This window comes from Mus musculus, chromosome 5 (assembly GCF_000001635.26).
Source record: "Mus musculus strain C57BL/6J chromosome 5, GRCm38.p6 C57BL/6J".
Classification (NCBI taxonomy): domain Eukaryota; kingdom Metazoa; phylum Chordata; class Mammalia; order Rodentia; family Muridae; genus Mus; species Mus musculus.
In genome coordinates, this window is record NC_000071.6 from 66,849,763 (window position 1) to 66,871,721 (window position 21,959).

At 44.0% G+C, this 21,959-nt stretch overlaps 1 protein-coding gene across 2 annotated transcripts in view; it reads left to right on the top strand.

The window, feature by feature from the left end:
- The window catches only part of Limch1 (LIM and calponin homology domains 1), a 311,271-nt gene that overhangs the window by 103,874 nt on the left and 185,438 nt on the right, over nt 1–21,959 (top strand). Inside the window, exons 1-2 of one of the 2 annotated variants that reach the window (NM_001368863.1) lie at nt 7,707–7,974; nt 8,121–8,191. Coding sequence is in view for 1 of the 2 variants with exons in the window: in NM_001001980.3 (NP_001001980.2) it covers nt 8,121–8,191 (71 nt within the window). In the remaining variant the exon portion in view is untranslated. Of the gene's footprint in view, nt 1–7,706; nt 7,975–8,120; nt 8,192–21,959 lie in introns of those variants that run through there. The other variant, NM_001001980.3, reaches the window with a different exon arrangement.

Consider the following 21,959-nt stretch of genomic DNA (forward strand, 5'->3'; position numbering starts at 1 on the left):
ACTCTTGGCATTTTCTGTATTTAGTTCATACACATACATATACATTCTTAGTATTTTTTTCAACAGTTTCCAAAGAAAGTGCGGGAGTCAGCTACCCGTTTCCTCTAAGTCCCTCTGCACACACCTGAAGAAGAGCATCCTCCCAGGCAACCATTATCACTCCAGGGCTGAACAGGGGTGATATCCTAAGTGACCATTATATGCAGGATATCCCAGGTGTGCCCTGGATCTCACCCAAGGGTTTTTTTTTTTTAAATCATTATCTTACAAAGACATATATATTACACATTGCCATGATGCTGATGCTTTTGGGTCTCTTATTTAGGAATATCAGTCTTTCCTTTTTCCTTCATGACAAAGACTTTTTTTTTCTTTTAGAAGTCTGGTTTTCTTATAAACATTTTTTTGGGGGGGGCAGGGTTTGCACGGCTGTCTCCTTTAGTCCTGTCAATATGCTTAGAGACTCTCTCATTGGCTTCAATAACAGCCTGATATTGTGCCCAGCATCCATCTTTCCCAGGGTAGAGTTGCATTTCTGAATACAAATGGAAGTCCCATGGCTTTTAGATACTCTGGTTGTAGAATTCCTTTCTTTTAGCTGTGAATTCTGAGAAACAAAACCATGAGAGAAATAGCATTTTCCCCGTTTCAGAAGCATGAAATGCTTCACCAGACAGTATCTACTCTACTTCCTGACCTCCCACAACCAAGAAAAACGGCTCCTACAAGCACCTTCTTAAAGACCATGAAGCAGGTTTGGAGGAGTGAAGCCCCCTGCTCACTGCTCGGGAGCTTCAAACCCAGATCTGCCTAATTCGGTGACTTTCTGCTTCACTGTAACAGTTTTGCCAGATTTAGCCCAGAACTGCAATGTTTATTGAAGAAACAACACAATACCCAGGTAGAAATAACCGTGGCATCATGAACTCACAGGAAACAACACACTTAGCTCACAGCACCCTCCTGGCCCGTTTCTTTCTGGACTCTTCTTTCTCGCCAATCTGTCACTAAGGCTTTCAGCTTTGGTGGAACTCCTTGTGTGTGTTGTCTGTCTTTCTCTGCAGCTTCTGTCACCCTGTCTGTACGGGACAGCTTGAAAATGTGCAAACACAGTCAGCTGAACCCACGCACACGTGTCTGCACTGACCCATTTTCTGCATCCAGATCATACAATGCTTCGATCGGGAGACTGAGTGCTCCCAGGGTACTTTTCAGCATCAGCTGTATTCTTAATTAGATTTTTTTTTTGAGGTGCTGTCAATCTGTGGCTATAAACAGCGCCTTCTGGTTTTCCGATGACATGATGAAAATATAAATGGATCTTGCAGATTGCATTTTATTATCTTCTGTATTAAGCACTCAGAGCTGGTGCTAGAGGGACTCGTGGTCTGATAATGCTGATTAAATAACTTCAGTCCTGGGCTTCTGTGCTGTTTCACTGTCAAGCCAAACTGAATCGATACAAGGAGCTATTATCATTGAACAAAGTATAGCAATCTAACTGGCCGGGGAGGCCTTGGGGATTTGAACACAGTTGGATGGGACTGAGGTGAAAGGGGAGCCGGTCTGTGTCACCTTTGCTGCTGACTTGTCCACGTAATCTCTTGCACAAATCTCTTAGTTTGTAGGCCCTTGTTTTACTCACCTGTCATGTAAAAAAGCATTTTCTATAATGGGCTTTAATCTAGTGTGAAGTGGGGGATACGGGTGGAAATTTCGAAAGATCTCAGGATGCTGTGCGGATGTTGATTTGAGCAGGGCCCCATGGGTGGACATGGCAGTTGTTTTGCTTACAAACAAGCTATGGCAGCTTGCCTCATGGTTACTATGTAGAGACAGGAAAGGCAGGTCTGAAATCTGTTTCAGAAAGAGAGCTTTGCTCTTCCTGGAGGCTTGAATTCATTTCTGTGTTATTGGAGGAGGTGATGTCGTTCATCAACGTGAAGACCAGAGATGGATCAAGTTGGACTGGGGGGGGCAAACATTAAGATTTTGTCAGCCTCACTCGTGTGTGTGTGTGTGTGTGTGTGTGTGTGTGTGTGTGTTACCCAAGAGGAGATGTTTAATGAGAAACTGGAGATTTGATTTGATCCTTGAAGGCCCCAGAGCCATGTATAAAAATGCATGAATTCTCCTCATACATATGACATAAAAGGATAGGACTTACCTGGGGAAGGGAGGGCGAGGATGTAGAAAGATAAGGCAGGGAAAGGCTCTTTTATACTTTCCAGCTAATGAGGTAGAAATCCTTAATGCAGTGGAAAGGCTAGTTTACGTAACGAGGCAGAAAGAAACCCAGGAGCATGAAGTCGTGGGGGAAGCCCATGGATCTCAGAAGGATGGGGTTGTTGCTCAAGCTGCTATGACATTCATTAAGATCGTTAGGCAGTGTGGCAATACCTGCACATCAGTGGAGAGCCAGCGAGCCCCGCCTCACTTATGATCAGGGAGGGAAAATAACCACAGAGGACTAAAGGGAAAAATAAAAGCAATAACAATGAGGTGAAGGTGGCCACTGCAGTTGAGTTACCTTGGGCCCATGCCGTGATGAGATGTGTTGAGTTCTTGCTTTGGTCAGGCATGGTGTTAGGCTTTTGTGTGCTGCTTTGATTCATCCTCATGCGAACCATTGGAATAAGTACTGTTCCCATGTCTTCAGAGGGGAAGGTGAGGGTGGATAGAGATCCATGAACTTGCCTAAAGTGATTGAGTTCAAGTTGCCTCTATTGTAACTCGTCACCTTCTAAAGACTTTCCATCAAATTAAGTAAAGAGAGTTTGCAAATCTTCAACCTTAGAGACAGAGTGTCACACAAAATCTGGACCAGGGAAGGAAAATCAAGATGGTGGCTAAAGGATAGCATTGAATTAGGGCTTTTAGGAGAAGAGAGAGTTCATCAGGGTAACAGCAGGGAAATGCTGGAAGCTATGGACAAGGGCTTAAAGTGGAGATGTGGAAGGGAAGGGAGAAGATCCTGGGCTTTGATGGAGCCTTTGGGATTGACAGGAAAGAACCAAAGGATAAAGGCAGCCATGCTCTACTGAAGGGTAGATGGGCTGAAATGATGCTATTTGAAGCTGGTTGCTAATTCTTCCTTAAGTGACTATGATTTATTTTTGTTTATAAAGAACAACCTTCAAATTTTGGTTTGACTCCTAACAATTTCATCAGGAGTTTATTTCTGAGGGAAAAAAAGTGAAAAGTAAGAATTTTATTCTGTTTTATTTTACAATTTCAGCATGAAATATGCATAGATGCTCTAGATAATTAAGTCAAACTCAGGAGAGAGGGAATTCACAATGAGTTGCAGCTAAGCCTCTTTATGAATGAAGGAGTGTGGTTTTTATTATTAACAGGGTGTGAGAAGAAATTGTACTCCTTTGAAAGGTACCTTCTATTATACAACTTAAGGAAAATTCTCATGTCTATTCAAAGTTAAATGAATATCTACTCAATATTGTGTGTGCGTTTTGTCAATAAACCAAATCTCTTCTTTAGAAGGTGGGGAGTAATGCTCACTCTTGTAACCCCCAGAATTTGGAAGGCAGAATCATTGAAGGTTTGAGGCCAACCTAGGCTACATAGGGAGTTCCTGGCTAGCCAGAGATGTGTGATAAAAATCATGTCTTTAAATCAATCAATCAATCAATCAATCAGTCAGTCAGTCAGTCATCAGTCAGTCAGTCAGTCAGTCAGTCAGTCAGTCAGTCAACCAGTCAGTCAGTCAGTCAGTCAGTCAGTCAGTCAGTCAGTCAGTCAACCAGTCAGTCAGTCAGTGGCTAGAGCGATGGCTCAGTGCCTAAGAGCCCTTGTAGAGTTGCTCTTGCAGAGGACCGGGGATGGGTTCCCAACATTTACATGGCGGCTCACATGGTGGAGAAACATCTGTAGTTCCAGTTCTAAGGGATCTGATACCTTCTTCTGACCTTTGTAGGCACCAGGCACTCACATGGCTCACGGACATAAATGCAGGCAACACGTTCATACACATAAAGTCAATATATTTACTGAGAAAACCTCAAACCAAAAAAATAACATAAAAATTCTCTTTTTATATCATTGTGCTAAGAATTGTGAATATTCATTTTAAATGCTCTTTAGACCTGTAGTCTGCTTGTGGTTTTCTTTCCAAAAAAATCTACAAAAGATTCATGAAAATATTTCTGAAATACTATTTGCATACATGGTAATGATTGGGCTGGAAGACCAGTTCTTGGCAGCCTTTGGCTGTTCGTTGCAATTACATAATAACAATAGTAACAAACCAATTAAAGGTCTGTGGGGCTATGATATAGAGTGTTACATTATAAACACGTCGTAAAAATGTTGCCACAAAGAGCTGTGTGGTTTTCCCTTTTGAATCTGGTGTCTCCATATTTCAGAATTTGAATGATTCAGAGCAATGCCAGGGAATGTAGATCTATTCAGAATTACCTTTGGGCCCCGTGGAAAGGAAATCAGATACAGATGAGCTTCCTCAATAGTTGCTCCCACTAAACAGTGCGATGACGTGCTGTAATGCCCCTGCCTTCTGCTTTGGTTTAATTATGGAGGCAGATGAAGGCTTTTCTTTTCCTGGAAAACCAGGGTTTGATAAATTAGTCATTTGGTGACTTTTACTCTGCATGGTCCTGCAACAAATATTGTGGTTAGTAATGAAAGTGGATTAACCCTGCACACAAAGCAGGGGGCATATGATGCAAACCAATGTGGCTTCTTGAAGGATGGCAAAGAAAGCTCTGATGACTTACTGCCATCCGAAGGATTTCGAAGGATTCCCTTGAATGAACGTTGGGCTCACCTCTGAGATGATAGTGGTGGTTGGTAGTTTTTGTCCATAAATTATAGGATTCCAGTATAATGTCATCTATACTCTCTGCCCCATGCATGTGTGTGTGTGTGTGTTTGTGTGTGTGTTGAACACCATTAGAGAGCTGTGGGAACTTTGCTTCTACCATGATGAATGAGATTCAGAGTCATTTTTTGGAAGCAATGTAAGGCATACTGGTTTGATGATCCTTTAGAGGTTAGGAGCTCCGTGCTTGAGAATAGATGGAAAACCAGGTAGAAGTAGTTGTGCCAGCGTCTGGACTGTCCATCAGACATATTTAATCCATGACCTGTGGGCCATGTGTGGCCTAGGATATCTATCATCATGACCCCACACAAGAGCACAACTTAAAATCTGAGATTTTATATTAAGATCTTTCTTTTCTGTATCTTGATTGTGACATTCTTGAGTGTGAACTTTATCAGTGACAGGACCATGTCACCGTGTCGAAGGCTGGATCTGCCCAATGGATGGAAGATGACAGTGGCTTGGAGAAAGGTGGCAGAATGGAGGAAATAAGGAACATGTCCAAAGAGTTGTTTATGGGTGTGCTTGATATGGAAGAAAGGGCTTGGCGTGGATGAGGATGGAGTTTCAATGATCAGATCAAGTGATGAGGGGAAGTAGGGGCAGGAACAGGGTAGAGTGCTCTTGACCATCTGCTACTACTCCCAACCAGGCTCTGAATCTTCCTGAGTCTCAGCTTTCTTTACAAACACCCTGTAACCTAAGGGTTCACACACACACACACACACACACACACACACACACACACACACACACGAACACATATATTAATAGACAGGGTCTCACTACATAGCCCGGGTTAACCTGGAGCTTATTTTATAGAACCAGTCTGGCCTTGAGATCCACTTGCCTCTGCCTCCTGAGCCCTAGGATTAAAAGTGTGTGCCATCACACTGCCTCAGATCCTCTTAATTGCTCTGCTGAGTTTCCCATCATGCCCTTGTGCCTTTGGAATGTGGTCTTGGAATGATGCCAGGGTCAGTGCCTTGTTGGGAAAATTGCTAAGAATCCTCGATTGGCTGGAATCCAGGGAGAGGTTAGAAGGGTCTGAGCCGTGACTCTTAGTTCCCTGCAAAGGGACTGTTGGTAGTGGCAGTTAATCTTAATATCGATGATTGGCATTGTCATGAAGGGAATGTTAATTAGAAGTCTTTAGTCAGAGTGCAAACTACAAGCCATCGTAAGCACATCATAAGAGACACTTTTTAAAATCGTCTGCATGAGTTCGTACTGAATTAGGTTGTTTCTCTGTAACCGGTAGGTACAACTTAGCAGTGAGCCTTTGAGCCCTGTTATTTTCTTTGTGAGAGGGCGATTTGTTTCCCTGTTGTATGAATTGTGCTTACGTCAAGGAATTTATCAGAGCAATCTAAGTTGCTTAATTTATTGGTACAAATTTGTTTATAATAGTCCCTTGTTGTGCTTTTAATATTTTTATACTCTGCAGTGATGTCATTTGCCATTCCTGAGTCTCTGGTAATTTATGTCCTGTTTCTCTTTTGGCTTTTTGTATCCCTCTCCCTCCCTGCCCCCGGCCCAATCCTGCTTCAGTATTTTTGTACATTTTTGATTTATGTTACTATTTTCTCTACAAATGTACTATGATGTTTAATTTTTTATTGTTTGGAATTGGTTTACTTAGTTTAAAAACATTTGGGTATAGTCCACAGATATTTTGATGTTCATTTAGAATTGAATTCTGTTGTGGTCAGAATACCCATTTTGGATAGATGTTTTTAAGTATATTGAGACTTATTTTATGACCTAGAATTTGGTCTGGCTTGGTAAATGTTGGAGGGTAGAATATTCTAGAAATATCAGCTAGGCCAATTGGGTCCATAGTATTACTCATGTGTTCTATATCATTATTCTGTTTATGTGTTTTGTCTGTTGTTAAAGAGAAATATTTAAACCTCTGACTCTACTTATGATCTGTCTCCCCCTCTCTTAGTGGTCCTATCTGCTTTGATTTATGTAGTTTGAAGGGCTTTCTAAAAACATGGTGAATGGTGAAATACATTAATGATCACAGTATGATGTCTTGCCAGTGAACTAACCCCTTGTTATAAAGAGCTTCTCCATCCATGCTGTTATATTCTGCTCTGAGACTTCTTCCTATGGTATTAGTATGCCTGGCCCAGGTACTTTGTGACTCATGTTAGTGCGTGTCTTCCAATGCATCCAGCACATCTGTAGGCAGCTCAAGGTTAACTCAACTTCAGCTTCAGTCTCACGATCTCTGTGTTTTAGTTGTGGGCTATTCAGCTACTCACACTGAATGTGATTGTTGATGTGGTCCGTACTAAATCTTCAACCTGTCTGCGTGTTCTATCTGTTCACTGTCCCCTTCCTTTCTCTCTTCTCCCTCTTCTTCCTTCCTTCCCCTCCCCTTCCTTTCTCCCACTCCCCTTCCTTCTTTTCCCTCCCCTTCCTTTCTCTCCCTCTCCTTTCTGCCTCCCCTTCCCTTTCTTCCTCATCTCCTTTCTCCCCTCCCCTCCTTCTCTCCTCTTTCCTACTCCCCTCCTCTTCCCTCCTCCCATCCCTATTCCTTCCCTCCTCCCTTTCCCTCCCCTCCTCTTTTTCACCACCCCCCTTGCCCTTTTCATTGTTGGAGTATTTTTATGGCTCCCTTTTCTTTTTTTCTTTTGGCTCATTAGACATGACTTCTATTTTTGTGTACTAGAGGTCTCTTTAGGGCATGTTTACAGACGTGCCTATTTGGTATATTTCAGGTCAGGCATTTGTATTTAAAGAATGGACAAATAAAACTCTGAGTACCTTGCTCCCTGCCAATGGTTGCTGACAGCCTGAGACACCATAAATGTCCCTCAGTCCCGTTCTGTCATTTATGCATGCAGGCTATAGTCTGCAGTCATAGTATTAGGTCTCCTGACATTAGACATACAGGGTCTTTGTGCTTGGGCAATTCCTTCTATGTGTTGTTATTGTTTTTTATGTTGAGAGTGTGTGCATCCCCATGGGAGAGATACACTATGACCTTGACTTGCTAAGTTGAGCCTGGAAAGTAACAGTCTTATCAGGACAAGCTGACACTTCATGGCCTAAGTTTATTTCACCTGATCCACGCAAAGTCACACCCGGGAAGGGAATTCAAGGTTAATAGATTTTCTTATTCTTGGAGTGTCATGAGTTTTTCAGGGCTCTTGATTTTTGTGGGTTTTTGTTTTTGTTTTAATACTGAACTTCCTGGTTATAAAAGAAAAACTTATGTCTCTTTTCCTTTTTTTTTTTTCTTTTCCAGCAAGTCACTGGTCGAAGTTTTGGTGACAAAGACTTCCGGACAGGACTAGAAAATGGGATCCTCCTTTGCGAGTAAGTAATGCCTACATTCCTTGGTTTTATTCTAGGGTTGTACTTAATCTATCACTCAGTTTGTCTGTAAGACTTCCAGTGTAGTCTGACTTTTTTTCTTTTATTTACTTACTTTTTCTTTTTGAGACAGGGTCTCTCCACGGCTGGTCTCTAACACTCATGCTCTAGACCGGCATGCACTTGTATCTACACAGATCCGCCTGCCACTGCCTCCTAAATCTGGCCTCCAGTATTTTACTTTTGATTGACTCACAGGTTGAATCTTACAAGAAACCACTGGGATAGGCGGGGAGCATATGTGGAAAGTGAGCGTCGACATGCAAAGGGAATCGTGGGGACCATAGTAATTGCAAATTAGATAAGGAGATAGAACCCGCTGGTGTCCTGCTCCCAGTAATTTCCCCACTTGGGAACTTGTGTCCCAGTAACTGTAAGGATGTGGGTCTAACTGTGCTACAAGTAATGGGGTTTCTATCCTTGGAAATCTCAACCCAGAGCATCTTGCAGCAAGTGAACACAGTGTTTCTGTAAATTCAGGGCATCTTAAAAGCAGGCCAGGATGGGTTCCTCACTAGCTCTGCTTTGTGCAGGTTGGGGTGTGTGTGTGTGTGTGTGTGTGTGTGTGGGTACGTTTCACTTGTGCTGTTGACTGAGTCCAGAACGGGTAGTGATGGCAGTTTCTCTTGTGTTTTGGAGCAAAGCTCTGTCATCGAGTGTTGTAGTAAGTATTTAACCTCAATCAGGGGTTTCTATACTGCCTTTCATCATTCACTTCCCAGATAAAAGACACACAACTTTCATATTTATAATAAGCCGTTAAAGTACTAGAGCTGGGCAGATATCTACCCGCTAAGCTATTTTGCCTACTTCCCTTCCAATAACCCCGAGTTACATCTTTCCATGTTCCATCTGGGCTGTTCTTAACTCCAATTAGCCAGCCCTCATGGCCATGTTTTCATGACTCACCTACCCCATGGCGTCTTCTCCTCTTCTCACCTTTTTCTTTTTCCTCCTCCCCCCTCCTCCTCCTCCTCTTCCTCTTCCTCTTCCTCCTCCTTCTTCTCCTTGTGGTCCTGCTTCAGACCCCAAGCTTGGGAACCAAAATGTGCTGCCTATATCTCTTCTGCCCAGCTATAACTGTTCTGATCTCCCCTTCACCATAATGTGCTGTGGCCTCTTTCTGAAGCTTCAGATAAATGGAATCACATAGGGTGGACTCTTATTTTGGCATCTTTCAGAATATTTTTTGATGAGGTTGAAAATGACAGAAGTTTTAGAGCCTAAAACTGAAGTGTTCAAGTCCCCACCTTCCTTCTATGAATCATTTACCCTCTTCCAAGTCACCTTTCCCTAAATGTAGAGCCACATTACTGCTCTACTGCATAGGCACTTGGGGACTTAAACACTCAACTGTGAGCAAGGCTCTCACAGGACTGTGTAGTGTGTCACAGACAAAAGTCACTTATTATGTAGACTTCTTTTCTACATAGCTCATGTCAGTGTGTCCTGCTGCCTGTCTTTGTTTAAAGAAAACTTGGGAACCCCAGATTGCTGTTTCTATTTCCTCTTTGGAGGGGGTGCTGTTCTTGGGCGTTCCTTCCCTCAGCCCCTCTCCTCTGTGTGTTATAGCTGAACCAGAGCTCATCTGTAGGTAAGCTGTAATTAGATGGTATAGTGCCTCCCTGAGCTGAGCTGAACAGACAGGCTCTAAACCGCCCTTCTGGGATAGCACTGGCACTGAATCTGGACTCGCAGCCTTCTCTTGGATCAACAGCCTGCTGAGAGCTGGCAGGGTGCAGCATACTTTCTGTTGAAAGAGTGTCAGTGTTGAGTATTATTATTTTTTATTATTATTGTCAACTTGATACATTCTAGAGTCATTTGAGCAGACAGAACCTCAACTGAGAAAAATGCCCCATCAGATGACCTTCAGCAAGCCTGTGGGGCATTTTCTTAGTCTATGACTGATGTGGAAAAGCCCAGGTAACTGGGTGTGGTAACATGTCTAGGCAGGTGGTCCTGGGTGCTATAAGAAAGCACATTGAGGGAGCTGGAGAGACGGCTCAGCGGTTAAGAGCACCAACTGATCTTCCAGAGATCCTGAGTTCAATTCCTAGCAACCACATGGTGGTTCACAGCCATCTGTAATGGAATCTGATACCCTCTTCTAGTGTGTCTGAAGAAAGCGACAATATGCTGAAAGAGGCAAGCCAGTAGGCAGCGTTCTTGTATAGCGTCTGCTTTAGTCCCTGCTCCTGGGTTCCTGCCTTGAGTTCCTGCCCCGACTTCTCTCAGTGGTGGAGTATGACTTGAGAATTGTTAGGTGTAATAAACACTTTTCTCATCTCTGTTGCTTCTATTCGTGGTGTTCATCACAGCGACAGAGACCTAACTAAGTCAGGGTCTTTGGTATCGATCTTTGTTCATTCAAAATTGATTCCAGAGAATCCTAAAGGCATCCGCCCGAGTGAAGTGAGTTCTTGGTGGAGAGTTTCATAAAAGGTCTGAGATCAAAGCACAATAAAGTTGCGAGTATCTGATAGTGACACACGTCACACTACCAGAGGAACGAGCCAGATACTATACTGTTTTCCTCAGGATGTAAGGCTGGGTCGGTCCATGAAGAAGTAGCTGCCCTGGGACAAAATGGTGTCTACAGCTGTCAGACTGCCTGCAGTACCTCCAGAAGGGGATATTTTCTGCCCCACCTTCTACCATGACGTCATCATTTAGACAGACCTCTATGGCATTTCACATAAATACGAGATTGGTAGATTATGGCCTTCTATGTATGTTTGTACTGGCCACTTTGCTCAGATAGTTTTATGTGTTTCGGTGTATTTTCAGAGAAACTGGATGAGCCCCCAAAAGGACTATGGGATTGCTGTAGCCGTGAAATGCTTATTCTCAAAAAGTGACCTCATTAAGCTATAGAGTTTGACCAATGCAGGCTACTATTTTGGTAAATCAAATACCCCTCCCCCCCTTTTTAAACCAAAGAGTCACTCAGGAATTTCTTTCAAGTTTCTCTTTTAACTTATCATTTTGAAGGATTTCACATGTATGAGAAAGCTGTAATAATATGTAGATACCTATCTGTCATGCCCCAAGGCATACTGATTACTCTCGTTTTGCCACACTTACATCATTTCTTCATGTCGACATGCCTCCGTTTGTACTAACCATTTGAAAGGGAGTTGTGAACACCACGAAACTCAGCTCCTAAACTGTCAAGTGTGCACCATCTAAGTGCAAGGACACACTCCTGTAAGACGTTTGGCCATGCCCGACGCTGTGTGAGAGGACACAGTGAACACTCAGTGCAGTTCGCTGTTCCTATTACTGTCCGTGGAACTAGGCCAAAAGCCAATTATGACGGTGACATGGTCGACGCCCCTCTGTGTCACCGTGCCCCCGGCTGCTCTCTCCCGGGGGCTGCCAGCTAGCAGCAGGGTGAGGGGATTTGCATTTTACTTTCTAGCTTCTCTTATCCAGTTTGTGAGCAAAAGCCGGGCAAGACATACTGAGTCCCTTACAAACTTGATCATCTGTGAGTAATGAACTTTGGCTGGCAGGGCTTGGGAACAAGAATATTGCTTATTTTGCAAACAATAACCTCGACTACTGTTCTGATGTCACTTCCTCGAGCGTCTCCAGTGAGCAGTGGTTCTTTCCTCTGGCAGCCTGTTTAGGGCTCTCCGGGCAGAAACAGTGGGTTTCTCTGTGGCTTTCTAAGGACTGTTTTTAACCTGACTCTAATAGTATCACAGAGCACCTTCCCTGCTGTGTAACTACATCTGTTGGTTACACTGGACCCCAGCTTCTTGAAAATGCTTTGATATATAGCCTTGTATTTGCCTCACTGGGTACTGGCTTGGCACACAACGCTTACGCTAAGCACTTGTTGAAACTGAGACCCAGTAGTAAAATCCATGCCTAGGGTATCAGTAACAACCCTTGTGTGTGTGTGTGTGTGTCTCTCTCTCTCTCTCTCTCTCTCATTCCCCTCTGCCTCACACACACACACACACACACACACACACACAAACACAAATTTTATACAAAGGACATATTCCTGAATATCAGTACAGTATAGAATGGAAGCATTGCTTTCTTCCTTTAAGATGGATTCTTTGTGGGACCTCCGTCTTTCTAGGAGGCAAAAACCTACATGGATGCGTTTTATTTTGTTAACACATTCTCCTGGAATGCCAACTTTGAGTATGTGAGTCTACAAATAAGTGACCCATAAGGAATGTCTCAGTGGATTTTTTGCCTCTGTTCTTCTGTTGCCGAAATAATCTTCTGGAGATAAGAAATCTGCTGGCCCACCCTTGTTTATGCTGTCCCTGATAAATGAGCTGCTTGCTCTCAGAAGGAGGGCTTGTCTTGGATTCCTGTCATGATTTCAGCATGCGATGTGGCGTGAACAGATGGGACTGGTCTTCTAGGGCAGATGGGGGTTGATGGTGCAGTTCTTCCTGGAGGATTTCTTATCATGTGGGGGCCTTGTGGGACACTGTCCATGCATAGCACAGCTCTGAGTGTAGGCATTGAGGGCCATAAGCAGGGAACGTGAGAAATAACCTTCAAAGACTTTATGATGTGCTTATAGAGTGATCTCACACATGCGCAAACACACATACACACACACATGCACACATACATGCACACATACACACACAAGCACACACATACACACATATACACACGCACACACACATGCACACACAAGCACACACATACACACATGCACACATACACACACATGCACAAATATACATACAAGCACACACACACACACATGCGCACACCACAATGTAGTGAGTTTGGAGGGGAAATCAGTGTCTCAATAAATGTAGACATGAACAAGATTTAACTTCCAGGATTTAATAAAGGATAAAAAGGGGGATATTGTTGTGGTTTGATACACAGTTATTCAGGAGATGATCTATCAGTTGGATCTTACTTCATATAGGCCAAAGGAAACGACAGTCATTTTAATACCATCCGGTTTTGTTTGTTTTGTTTACTCCTTTATATTTTCACAACACTTTTGGTCACAAAAACAATCAATTCTCTAACACCAGCCAGGCCAGGTGTCCCATAACTTAAATTCCTCTTAAAGATAATTTTTCAAGTTTTCTTTAATTTTACATGTATGATTGTTCAGGCTGCATGTGTGTATATGTACACATGGGTGCCATTGGAAGTCAGAAGAAGGCATTAGATTTACTGGAAATGAAGTTACAGATAGTTGTGAGCCGCTATGTGAGTGCTAGGAACTGAATTTATATTTTCCGCAAGAGCAATAAAGACTCTTTTATCACTGGGCCACCTCTCCAGTTCCCTCTTACTCTTGGCACTAGCTGGAGACAGTGCAGAGCACACGAGTTAGGGGCGCAGTGCCACAAGACCACACCCTAGTGTCACAGGTTATCCACAAGTGCTGTCTCACTCAGCTACAAATTGAAGGTGCTCATGGCCTCCTGTCTTAGGTTTTATCAGTTGCTAAAGGATTCAGGGGAGTGCCTTACTTATGTATAATAGTTGATCATAAGAGCTACTAAGAGTGAGCTATGATGAAGAAATGTTTTGGACAAGGTGTGAAGCAACAGGCATGGAGATGCTGTACCCTCTCTGGTCGGGTCACCCTACCATCTCACAATCAGCAATGCAAACTCACTTATGCTTTAGAGACTTTTTATGGTGGGTGATCGGTTTCTACCTTTCTGCTGAGGATCACCACTCATAACAAGAGATAATGTTGCTCCCCCCAACCCCAGGATATTCCATGAAGAGTTCTGCATCAAGGACCAGAATCAAAGACCAGATACCAGAGCAAGCAATGTACCTAGAATCTCTACTGCTAGGGAAGTTATAAAAGTTTAAGGAGATGTATGCCAGGGATCAGGAGTAAAGATGTATGAGAAGATTTTATTGTAAGCCACAACATCATGGCATCCTTTGGAGGAACAGCAGTGGGAAGAAGAAAAGTTTCGAGTTAGAGAAGGCGTGCTTGGTAAACACAGAGATGAGCTGCCTACCAGTTGGTAAGGGAGAAGATAGTTCTTTTTGTTCATTCAATGCAGCATTAAAAAAATATTTTTATCCACCAACCAAAGAAACACATGGTGGGACTCATGGCTCTAGCTGCATATGTAGCAGAGAATGGCCTAATTGGTCAGCAATGGGAGGAGAGGCCCTTAGTCCTGTGAAGGTTCTGTGCCCCAGTATAGGGGAATGCCAGGGCCAGGAAGCGGGAGTGGGTGGGTTGGTGAGCAGGGGGAGGGGGTTGGGAATAGGGGGTTTTTGAAGGGGAAACCAGGAAAGGGGATAGCATTTGAAGTGTAAATAAAGATAATATCTAATAGAAAAGAAAAAAATATATTTTATTTTATCTTAGTTTATTTTATTTTATGCATATGGGTGTCTTACCCCTGGTGTAAAATCCAAAAAGAGGCCAGGAGAGGGCTTCAGATCCCTTAGCACTGGAGTTCTAAGTGGTGGTGAGCCACTCTGTGGGTGCTGGGACTTGAACCCAGGTCCTCTGGAAGAGCATCTAGTGTTTTTTAACCACTGATCCATCTTCCTAGCCCTTGAAGGAAGCATTTTAAGAACCCACTTAGAAAATGTGATGTCACTCTTAGTGATAGCCCACTAAACAGTGAAGTCAGACAACCAATGAGGGAGGTAATCAGATTCAGTCTCCGAATCAGAACTCCACGTGGAGATAAGCCTCAGGCTGCCTGGAGGATGCAATGTTTCGACAGAGAGTTTGAGGAAGTCTAGAAACTCTTTTACTGCCAGAGGAGATGAGGTAGAAAAGAAACGTACTCTGGATGATGGGATGCCATACCTCCAACAGGAAGAAGAGTGTCTATGGGAAGAACTGTGGATGGACATGTTGGGCTCAAACATGGGGGGCAAGGCATGGAATCAGAGTGGGTGCAGCGAGGTAGGGAGACTGAGCTCTGCAGGACCCCGGGAGCCACACAAAGATTTGGAAGTTTGACCTCCAGAGCAGAAGTGAGACTATTGATGAAGTCATCAGGATAGAGTGTATTGATGAATACAAAGATCTTTTTTTTTTTTTTAAAGCCAAGATATCTCTGTTGTGAATGACAGACCACACGGCTATACTCTCAGGGTCCTCTGTGGAGAAGGGTTATAATTTCAGTTTGGGCAGGTCAAGCTTGAAATATAGATACACCACCCAAGGGGGAGAACTGTGGGCCTTTAGGGATTGAGGACTGGGAGCTTAGGAGGGTGACAGGAGAGCCTTGATTAGATATCGTGGGTAAGCTTTGAGACTTGGCAGGGTCTGAGAGGAAGCCACACCCAGAGAGAGGAGCAGAACACATCTCAGTTTGGGGGAGTTTCTCCCTTGTTCCCGGGAGAGGAGAGAGATGCGGACAAAAGAGCTATCAGAGAGCTGAGAGGAAACCAGGAATGTGTGATGCCATGGAAACCTAGGTTGCTAAGGAGACTCTTAGGAAGCTAAAGCAGCCTCCTGTGTTCCCAAGAACCTGTGCAAATCAGGCTGAGGTAGCCATGCCCCAGTAGCAGAGGAGATAGATGACAGAGGCCTTTGCTAATGAGTGACATCAAATAATCACGTTCCCACCTGGCCGGGTTAGGTTTGCCTCTTGTGTTTCATCTTCTCAGTGGGCTACTGTGAAAGAGCTTAAGTAATACGAACAACACATGCAAGGCTTTCCCGAGCCCCTGAGAAGGAAGCGGGGTTACTGTGACCTGATGGTTTGTGAATGGACTGACCCTACAGTTATAAACCAAGATGGCACTCACAGTGGATGGGTAGTAGATGAGACACCGACACAAGTGGCATTTGGGACTGCCCCCTGAGAACTGGGATGCATGCTCATCCTAGCCGTTGGCCACTGGTTTCATACTGTTGCTTTGGGAATAGCATTGCTTTGTTTGAGCTCTAGACCTAACTCTAACTAAGTATACACAATGACCTGAGCAGGTAAACAGCCTGGACTTCCCATCTCCTCTGTCCAGCTGGCCACGTGGACGGATGATGGTGGTGCTCACTGTATCTTTAGACTTTGTCTGAAGCTTTTTCACCAACCCAGATTCTCAGTCAAATCTTAGCACACTTGGTCCCCTCCACTGTTACTCGCGCTGCTCTTAGCAGGCTGGTAAGAACTTGATAGGCCTTCTGTGTAGGTTTCCTTCTTGCTTCACTGCCAAATCACAGTTGGCCCCACTGACTTGGCCTGTCTCCAGCTTTTGGGCATCAAGACTCATTAAGCCTTCGAGTTCAAGTGAGGACAGTTTGAGCTGCTCTCGCCCCTCCCCCCTAAGGTCGCTAGTGAAAAACTGCTTTTTGTTTGAAGATTGGCCTCGCTTAGGTGGGGACTAAAGCAAAGACCGAGTATCCCAGTGGCCTTCTGTGCAGAAAAAAAAAATCCCACACACGGAAACCATGCCAGGCCAGTGCACAGGACTCTCGCAATGAGTAGAATGGACCCCTGGTTCTCCAGAAATCAATAGCCTCTTGGCACAGTCGATCCTTTCAAGCCGTTCTCTCAGCATCGATTACAAAGTCTTCTTGGGGAACTCTTTGGAGCCTGCCAGCATCTTGCCTTTGAAACGTGCTTGCCCTCATCCATCTTTGTAACATTTTTCTCCTTGTAAAGCCATGGGCTCCTTGTCCCATCTGCTCTTGTCCTTGTTGAGACCTTGAGATAACACAGATCTTGGGTCTTGGAGCTGCTCTTGATGCTGCTCACAACTGTGTTTGACATTTATTTTAGGATAATTATCATTCAATAACTATTTCCAGTATGGCGTGGTTTTTCCCACCTTGCAAATCCCATGTCTTGATAGATGCAAGTCTTCTATTGACTTAAAAAAGCTTAATCTCTTGACTTCTGGAGAGATTTCATATACATGGATTGACTTAGAATCAGGCAGGAAACTGCGGTGTGGCAGGAGGCTGGTCTGCTGCTTTGCCTCCTGGGGGAGCCCCATGCTCACTTAGGCTTTGCTGCCATTTAGGGGGCTTTAGTAGCTCCCAAATTGAAGTTCTGTAATAATTTGATCTTTTGATGGCCTCTCATGGGCTGTCAAGCTGGGTGGGCTGGTTTCCCACGACGAAGTGTGGAAATGTCCTGTCTCCACCATTTTTTCCTCTCAGTGTTTTCTTTGGTTACCCACAGGAGAGGGTCCTTTCTTAAATAGCCTACCCAGGGTCTGCCTTATGAATTATTTCTTTTTAAGGTGAACTGTAAAAGTAGACTTCCTTCTTTTTACTAGAGCAAACAAAGAGCAAAGGAGATGGAAAAAAATTGAGGCCGGTGGGTGTGGTTAGCCCTGGTGCCCACTTTTCCTTGAGCTCCTGTAGATTGCTCTGGAAGGCTAACTTTATGGTGGAAAGAGCCTGCTTACCTCATCCCAGGCGGGAAGGGAAACTTGAATTCTTCCGTCCTCATCCCTCCTTCAGGATATGGTTGCGTTTCCACTGACAGGTGTCCCTGAATGTCTGATTGCTAGGTTTCCACAGAGTGTGCCAGTGCTGTCCCTGTGCACTGGCCCCAGAATATGAGCTGTGGTCCCTGCTGTTGGCTCTATGTCTTCCTGTCCACACTTGCTTCACTTCCTTCCAGCCTCTGGAGTGCTCTCCTTTCTGGCCAGTTTCATCTCTCTAAGTCCTAAACACACAACCACACTGGGCACCCTTCTGTCCACTAACTACCTGATTGCTACATCCTGTATTCAGTGTTTTGTGTGTACATGGCTGAGTCCACCTACAGTATAAATGGAAGTGCTCATTTCAAGTGTTCTCTCCCATGTTTTGGGTTTGAAAGGTATTTTGGCTGTGCCTAGATTTAGAAATTAGTCTCGCACATGACAGTACTCAGGATAATTATATTTTTAGATTAGATATTCCTCAAAGTAATGACAGTGATCGCTAGTCAGCCCTCTATTACTGTAACAAAATATCTAAGACAATACTCTTTAAAAATAATAAAGGTGTCCACTCACAGTTTCAGGGGTTTCTGTCCATGGTTGGTTACCTATTGCTTTTGAGCCTATGTCAAGGTTCAAAAGCCAATTGAAAAATGAACATTACGGCAAGTGTGCAAAGTGGAAGGAACCTGTTTATCCCAAGGTGGGAGGGAAGTGGGTCAGGGGACATTGGAGAGGCTAGAATGCCAGTACTCTTCAGGGCACATCCACAATATCCACAAGTCTTTCTATAACCTCTACTTCTTAGGCTCCACCAGCAGCAAATAATGTCAGGCTGGGGACTAAGCGTTTAGCACACAGGCCTTTGGGGGACATTTTAGACCCATCTTTGTTTGCCCAGTGGTTCTAGTACAGGGCAGGCATATAATATGCTTTCCAAGGGGTCATGTAGAGAGAGAAAGTTATTCCAAAGTTAGCATATTTATAGCTAACATACTAATATAACTAATCAGTAAATGCATATTAAGTCTGATCCATCTTATTCCAAAATAAATTCTAGAGCTAAATTTAAGAACTAAACTCTAAAACTCTCAGAAAACAGGACTAACTGGGTTAGACCATAGGTGGTTTGTTTGTTTGTTTGTTTTGCTGGGTTTTGTTTTTGTTTGGTTTTGTTTTACATCTAACATCACAATTGCAGGCATAAAAGAAAAAAATGTGAATTAGACTCTACCAAAATTAGTTTTGGTTGTTGTCATTTTAAGATATGGGCTTGTCATATAGCCTAGACTGGCCTTGAACACATTTTAACTTAACCAATTGGAAAATATATGAAAGGATAAGGGACCTATCTCTAGAATATGTAAAGAACTCTTACTACCCAATAACAAAAAGATGAGCAACCAAATCTAAAAATGGACAAAAGATACAAATAATTGTCAGACCTTGAAAGGCAGGCTGTTTTTTGGTTGAACCAGGTTTAAACCCTGGAGACCCAGCAGGTATTTCTGCAAGGGGCGGAAGGCATTTGCCACGCTCCCAGACACTAGGCTCCTAACACAAAGTCACAGCTCTCCATAATTCTGTGGCCATCAGTCACATAGGGCAATGCCCCAAGCCTCTCCACAGGTAGAGTTTGTGACTACAGGTCACATAGCCTCAAGACAGATCTCCATTTTTAACAAGGTACCTAAAGGCTTGAAGGGCTTAGCTAATTAAGCTCCCCTTCCCAGACACTCCTCCCTGCAAAAGGTATTTAACTTCAGGCCCTCCCTGAGAAAGTGGGGTATGGTTTCACTCATCACAACTCTCCACCATGACAATAAACACCTTAAAACCATGGACTGCCTCTTCTCATCGGGATCCACAGTGGGGAACAATGGAGCAGGTCTTTCTCTAAAGACCCGTGTGCCTAATCTCACACAGGAGGCCTCTCTGCACTCGCAGCCACAGTCTCCACCAAGCCAAGCTGCCCGCCACCAAGCAAGCCAAAGACTCTCCTTCCTGTGGGAACCAGCCGGAGCTCTCTCCTCCTCCTCTTTTTCCTTCGGACCCAGGCCAGAACCAGCCCTGTGGGCCCACACTCTGTTCTCAGTTCTTCTGCCACAGTAGCTTGGTCTGCAGTGTCCAAGAGCTAGAACCTGCTGTCCCTGGCCTCTGTGGGACTCAAGAGCCAGCTCCCAGCAGTTCCCTGGGGACCTCAGACTGTGCTTCCCCACTCCTGGAGTGAGGTTTTTGAGGCTTCTCACAACCCAATGCCTGTCTGGCGGGGCTGGGTGTGTGCAGTCAAACTTCTTGCGTTCTGTCTCGCCCAGTGGCCCGAGCCCTGGGCCTGACAGGGCCACTTAGACCACAGACTTCTCCTAAAATGCTATACACATGGGCAATTAGTTCATGAGAAGATACTTACTATCCTTAGCAGTTATGCCCCAGAGGGCATGCACAAGGGACATGAAAAGCAGATCCAAAAATAAGTCATTCACAAATGCTCTCAACAGCATTATTCAAAATAGCCCAATGGGGAAAATACTCAAATGCCCAACAGAAGTGGGCATCCTATCCACACTGTTCACGATGGTCTAATTGTGATGTATTGACACATGGCACAGTATGGATGAGCCGAGTGAGGGACCATAGTCACGAAGACCACACCCTATGAGGCCCTTTAGATGAAATACCCAGAAGAGGTAAATCTATAGAGGCAGAGAATAGATTAGTGCTTTCCTAGGGCAAGGGGTTGTGGGTGGGTAACAGAGGGAAGGAAGCTAATGGCCTTGGGGTTTCTTTTTCAGGGAAAAAAAAGATTAAAATTAGTTTTAGGGATGGCTACATTATCTTAACAGCTGTGCAAGAAGCTTAATTTTAGACTTTTAATGGTTTTATGAATTCTGCTTCATTAATAACACATACATATTTAAGCCTGTTTTGTTTCAAGAAGTCTAAAAAGTCATCTAGATGTACTTCTGATTCCATTCTATTCCTTTCTGGGTGTTGACTATATGATATGCTAAGGTTCCATTAGTATTATATAACTTTATTGATGACATTGTACTGTAGGTTGATTCAGATATAGTGTAGTCTCTCAGACTTGTGTAGTCTTGTGTACAGAGCACAAGTAACAAGGACTCAACACATTCGGTGTCCACTGCTTCCCTAGCAGAGCTCCTGGCTTCAAGAACATAGCCTTTCCACTTTTGGGGCACAACCCATAAGCAGAAGGACAAGTGCTCTGAAATGGAAGCTGGCCCTGGTGTCTTTCTACTCACCCTTACCCAGTTGGTTTGCTTCATGACACATCACAGAGAAAGAACCCAGGGATGTTGCTGCCTCCTTTGGGCACAGCCAACCTCCAACTGTCCTTGGGAGAAATTGGGACAGACCCTGCTCTTCCCACCCCTCTTCCACAAATCAACAGCCATGTAATGATATGATAGTTGCTAAGAATGACCTGAGGGTCATTCTAGCAGATGACCCTGTTGAAATGTGGTTGCCTGGATCCAATTTTAATCTTGGTCCTCAGAGCACGATTTAACTATGGTCACCACCGCAAAGTTAATGAATAGAGATTCACTGCAGTCTCTTGTAGTTTCCCAGTTGATGTTTAAGGCTTCCCTAACACTTGATAATTATTTATCAATACACTGAGCAAACAATCACTAAGGCCCTACCGGGGACTAGTCTTTATAGTCCAGCTAAGATTACCGAGAATATGGGCTCTTTTCCTAATTAATCAGATTTCCTGTGATTTGGGATAAGTACAGAGGTCAAAAGAGTATCTATAAATATTGGAATCTGATAATGGAGGGTGATAGTCTCTACCTAGAGAATGTGTCAATGAAGAGAAAAAAATTTAAGCTGCATTGTAAAGGAGGAGTCGGAGTTTATCAGTCTGCAAAGGACTTGGGGGCGCAGCTCTGATGAAGTCAGGTTAGACAGAAAACTGCAGGTCTATGAAAGCTCTGAGTCACAGGAAGGGTCTCTGTGTGCTTTGTAGGCTGGGAACTACTGCATGTACAAGGTGGGGCAGAGTGAAGATGTGAGATTGGTATCAGAGCAGTTTGTGAAGGGGCTTTAGCTGAGTGCAGAGATTTCAGTAGCATCCTGTGAGCATCTGACAGCCTGGGCTGTTTCTATCCAGGAGATCGGTGGTTTGGGACATGGAACCTGCATGGGTGGAGGCTTTCATTTCTTTTCTTCAGTGCTCTGACAGGAAGATATGTAATGCCATGTTCCCCTCCCACGGCCAGAGGAGACACACGCGGGCTTCCTACACCTGTCCCCTCTGTTCACTCACAGTTCAAGTTCCTGCTCTGTACTTCCCGTTTCCCAT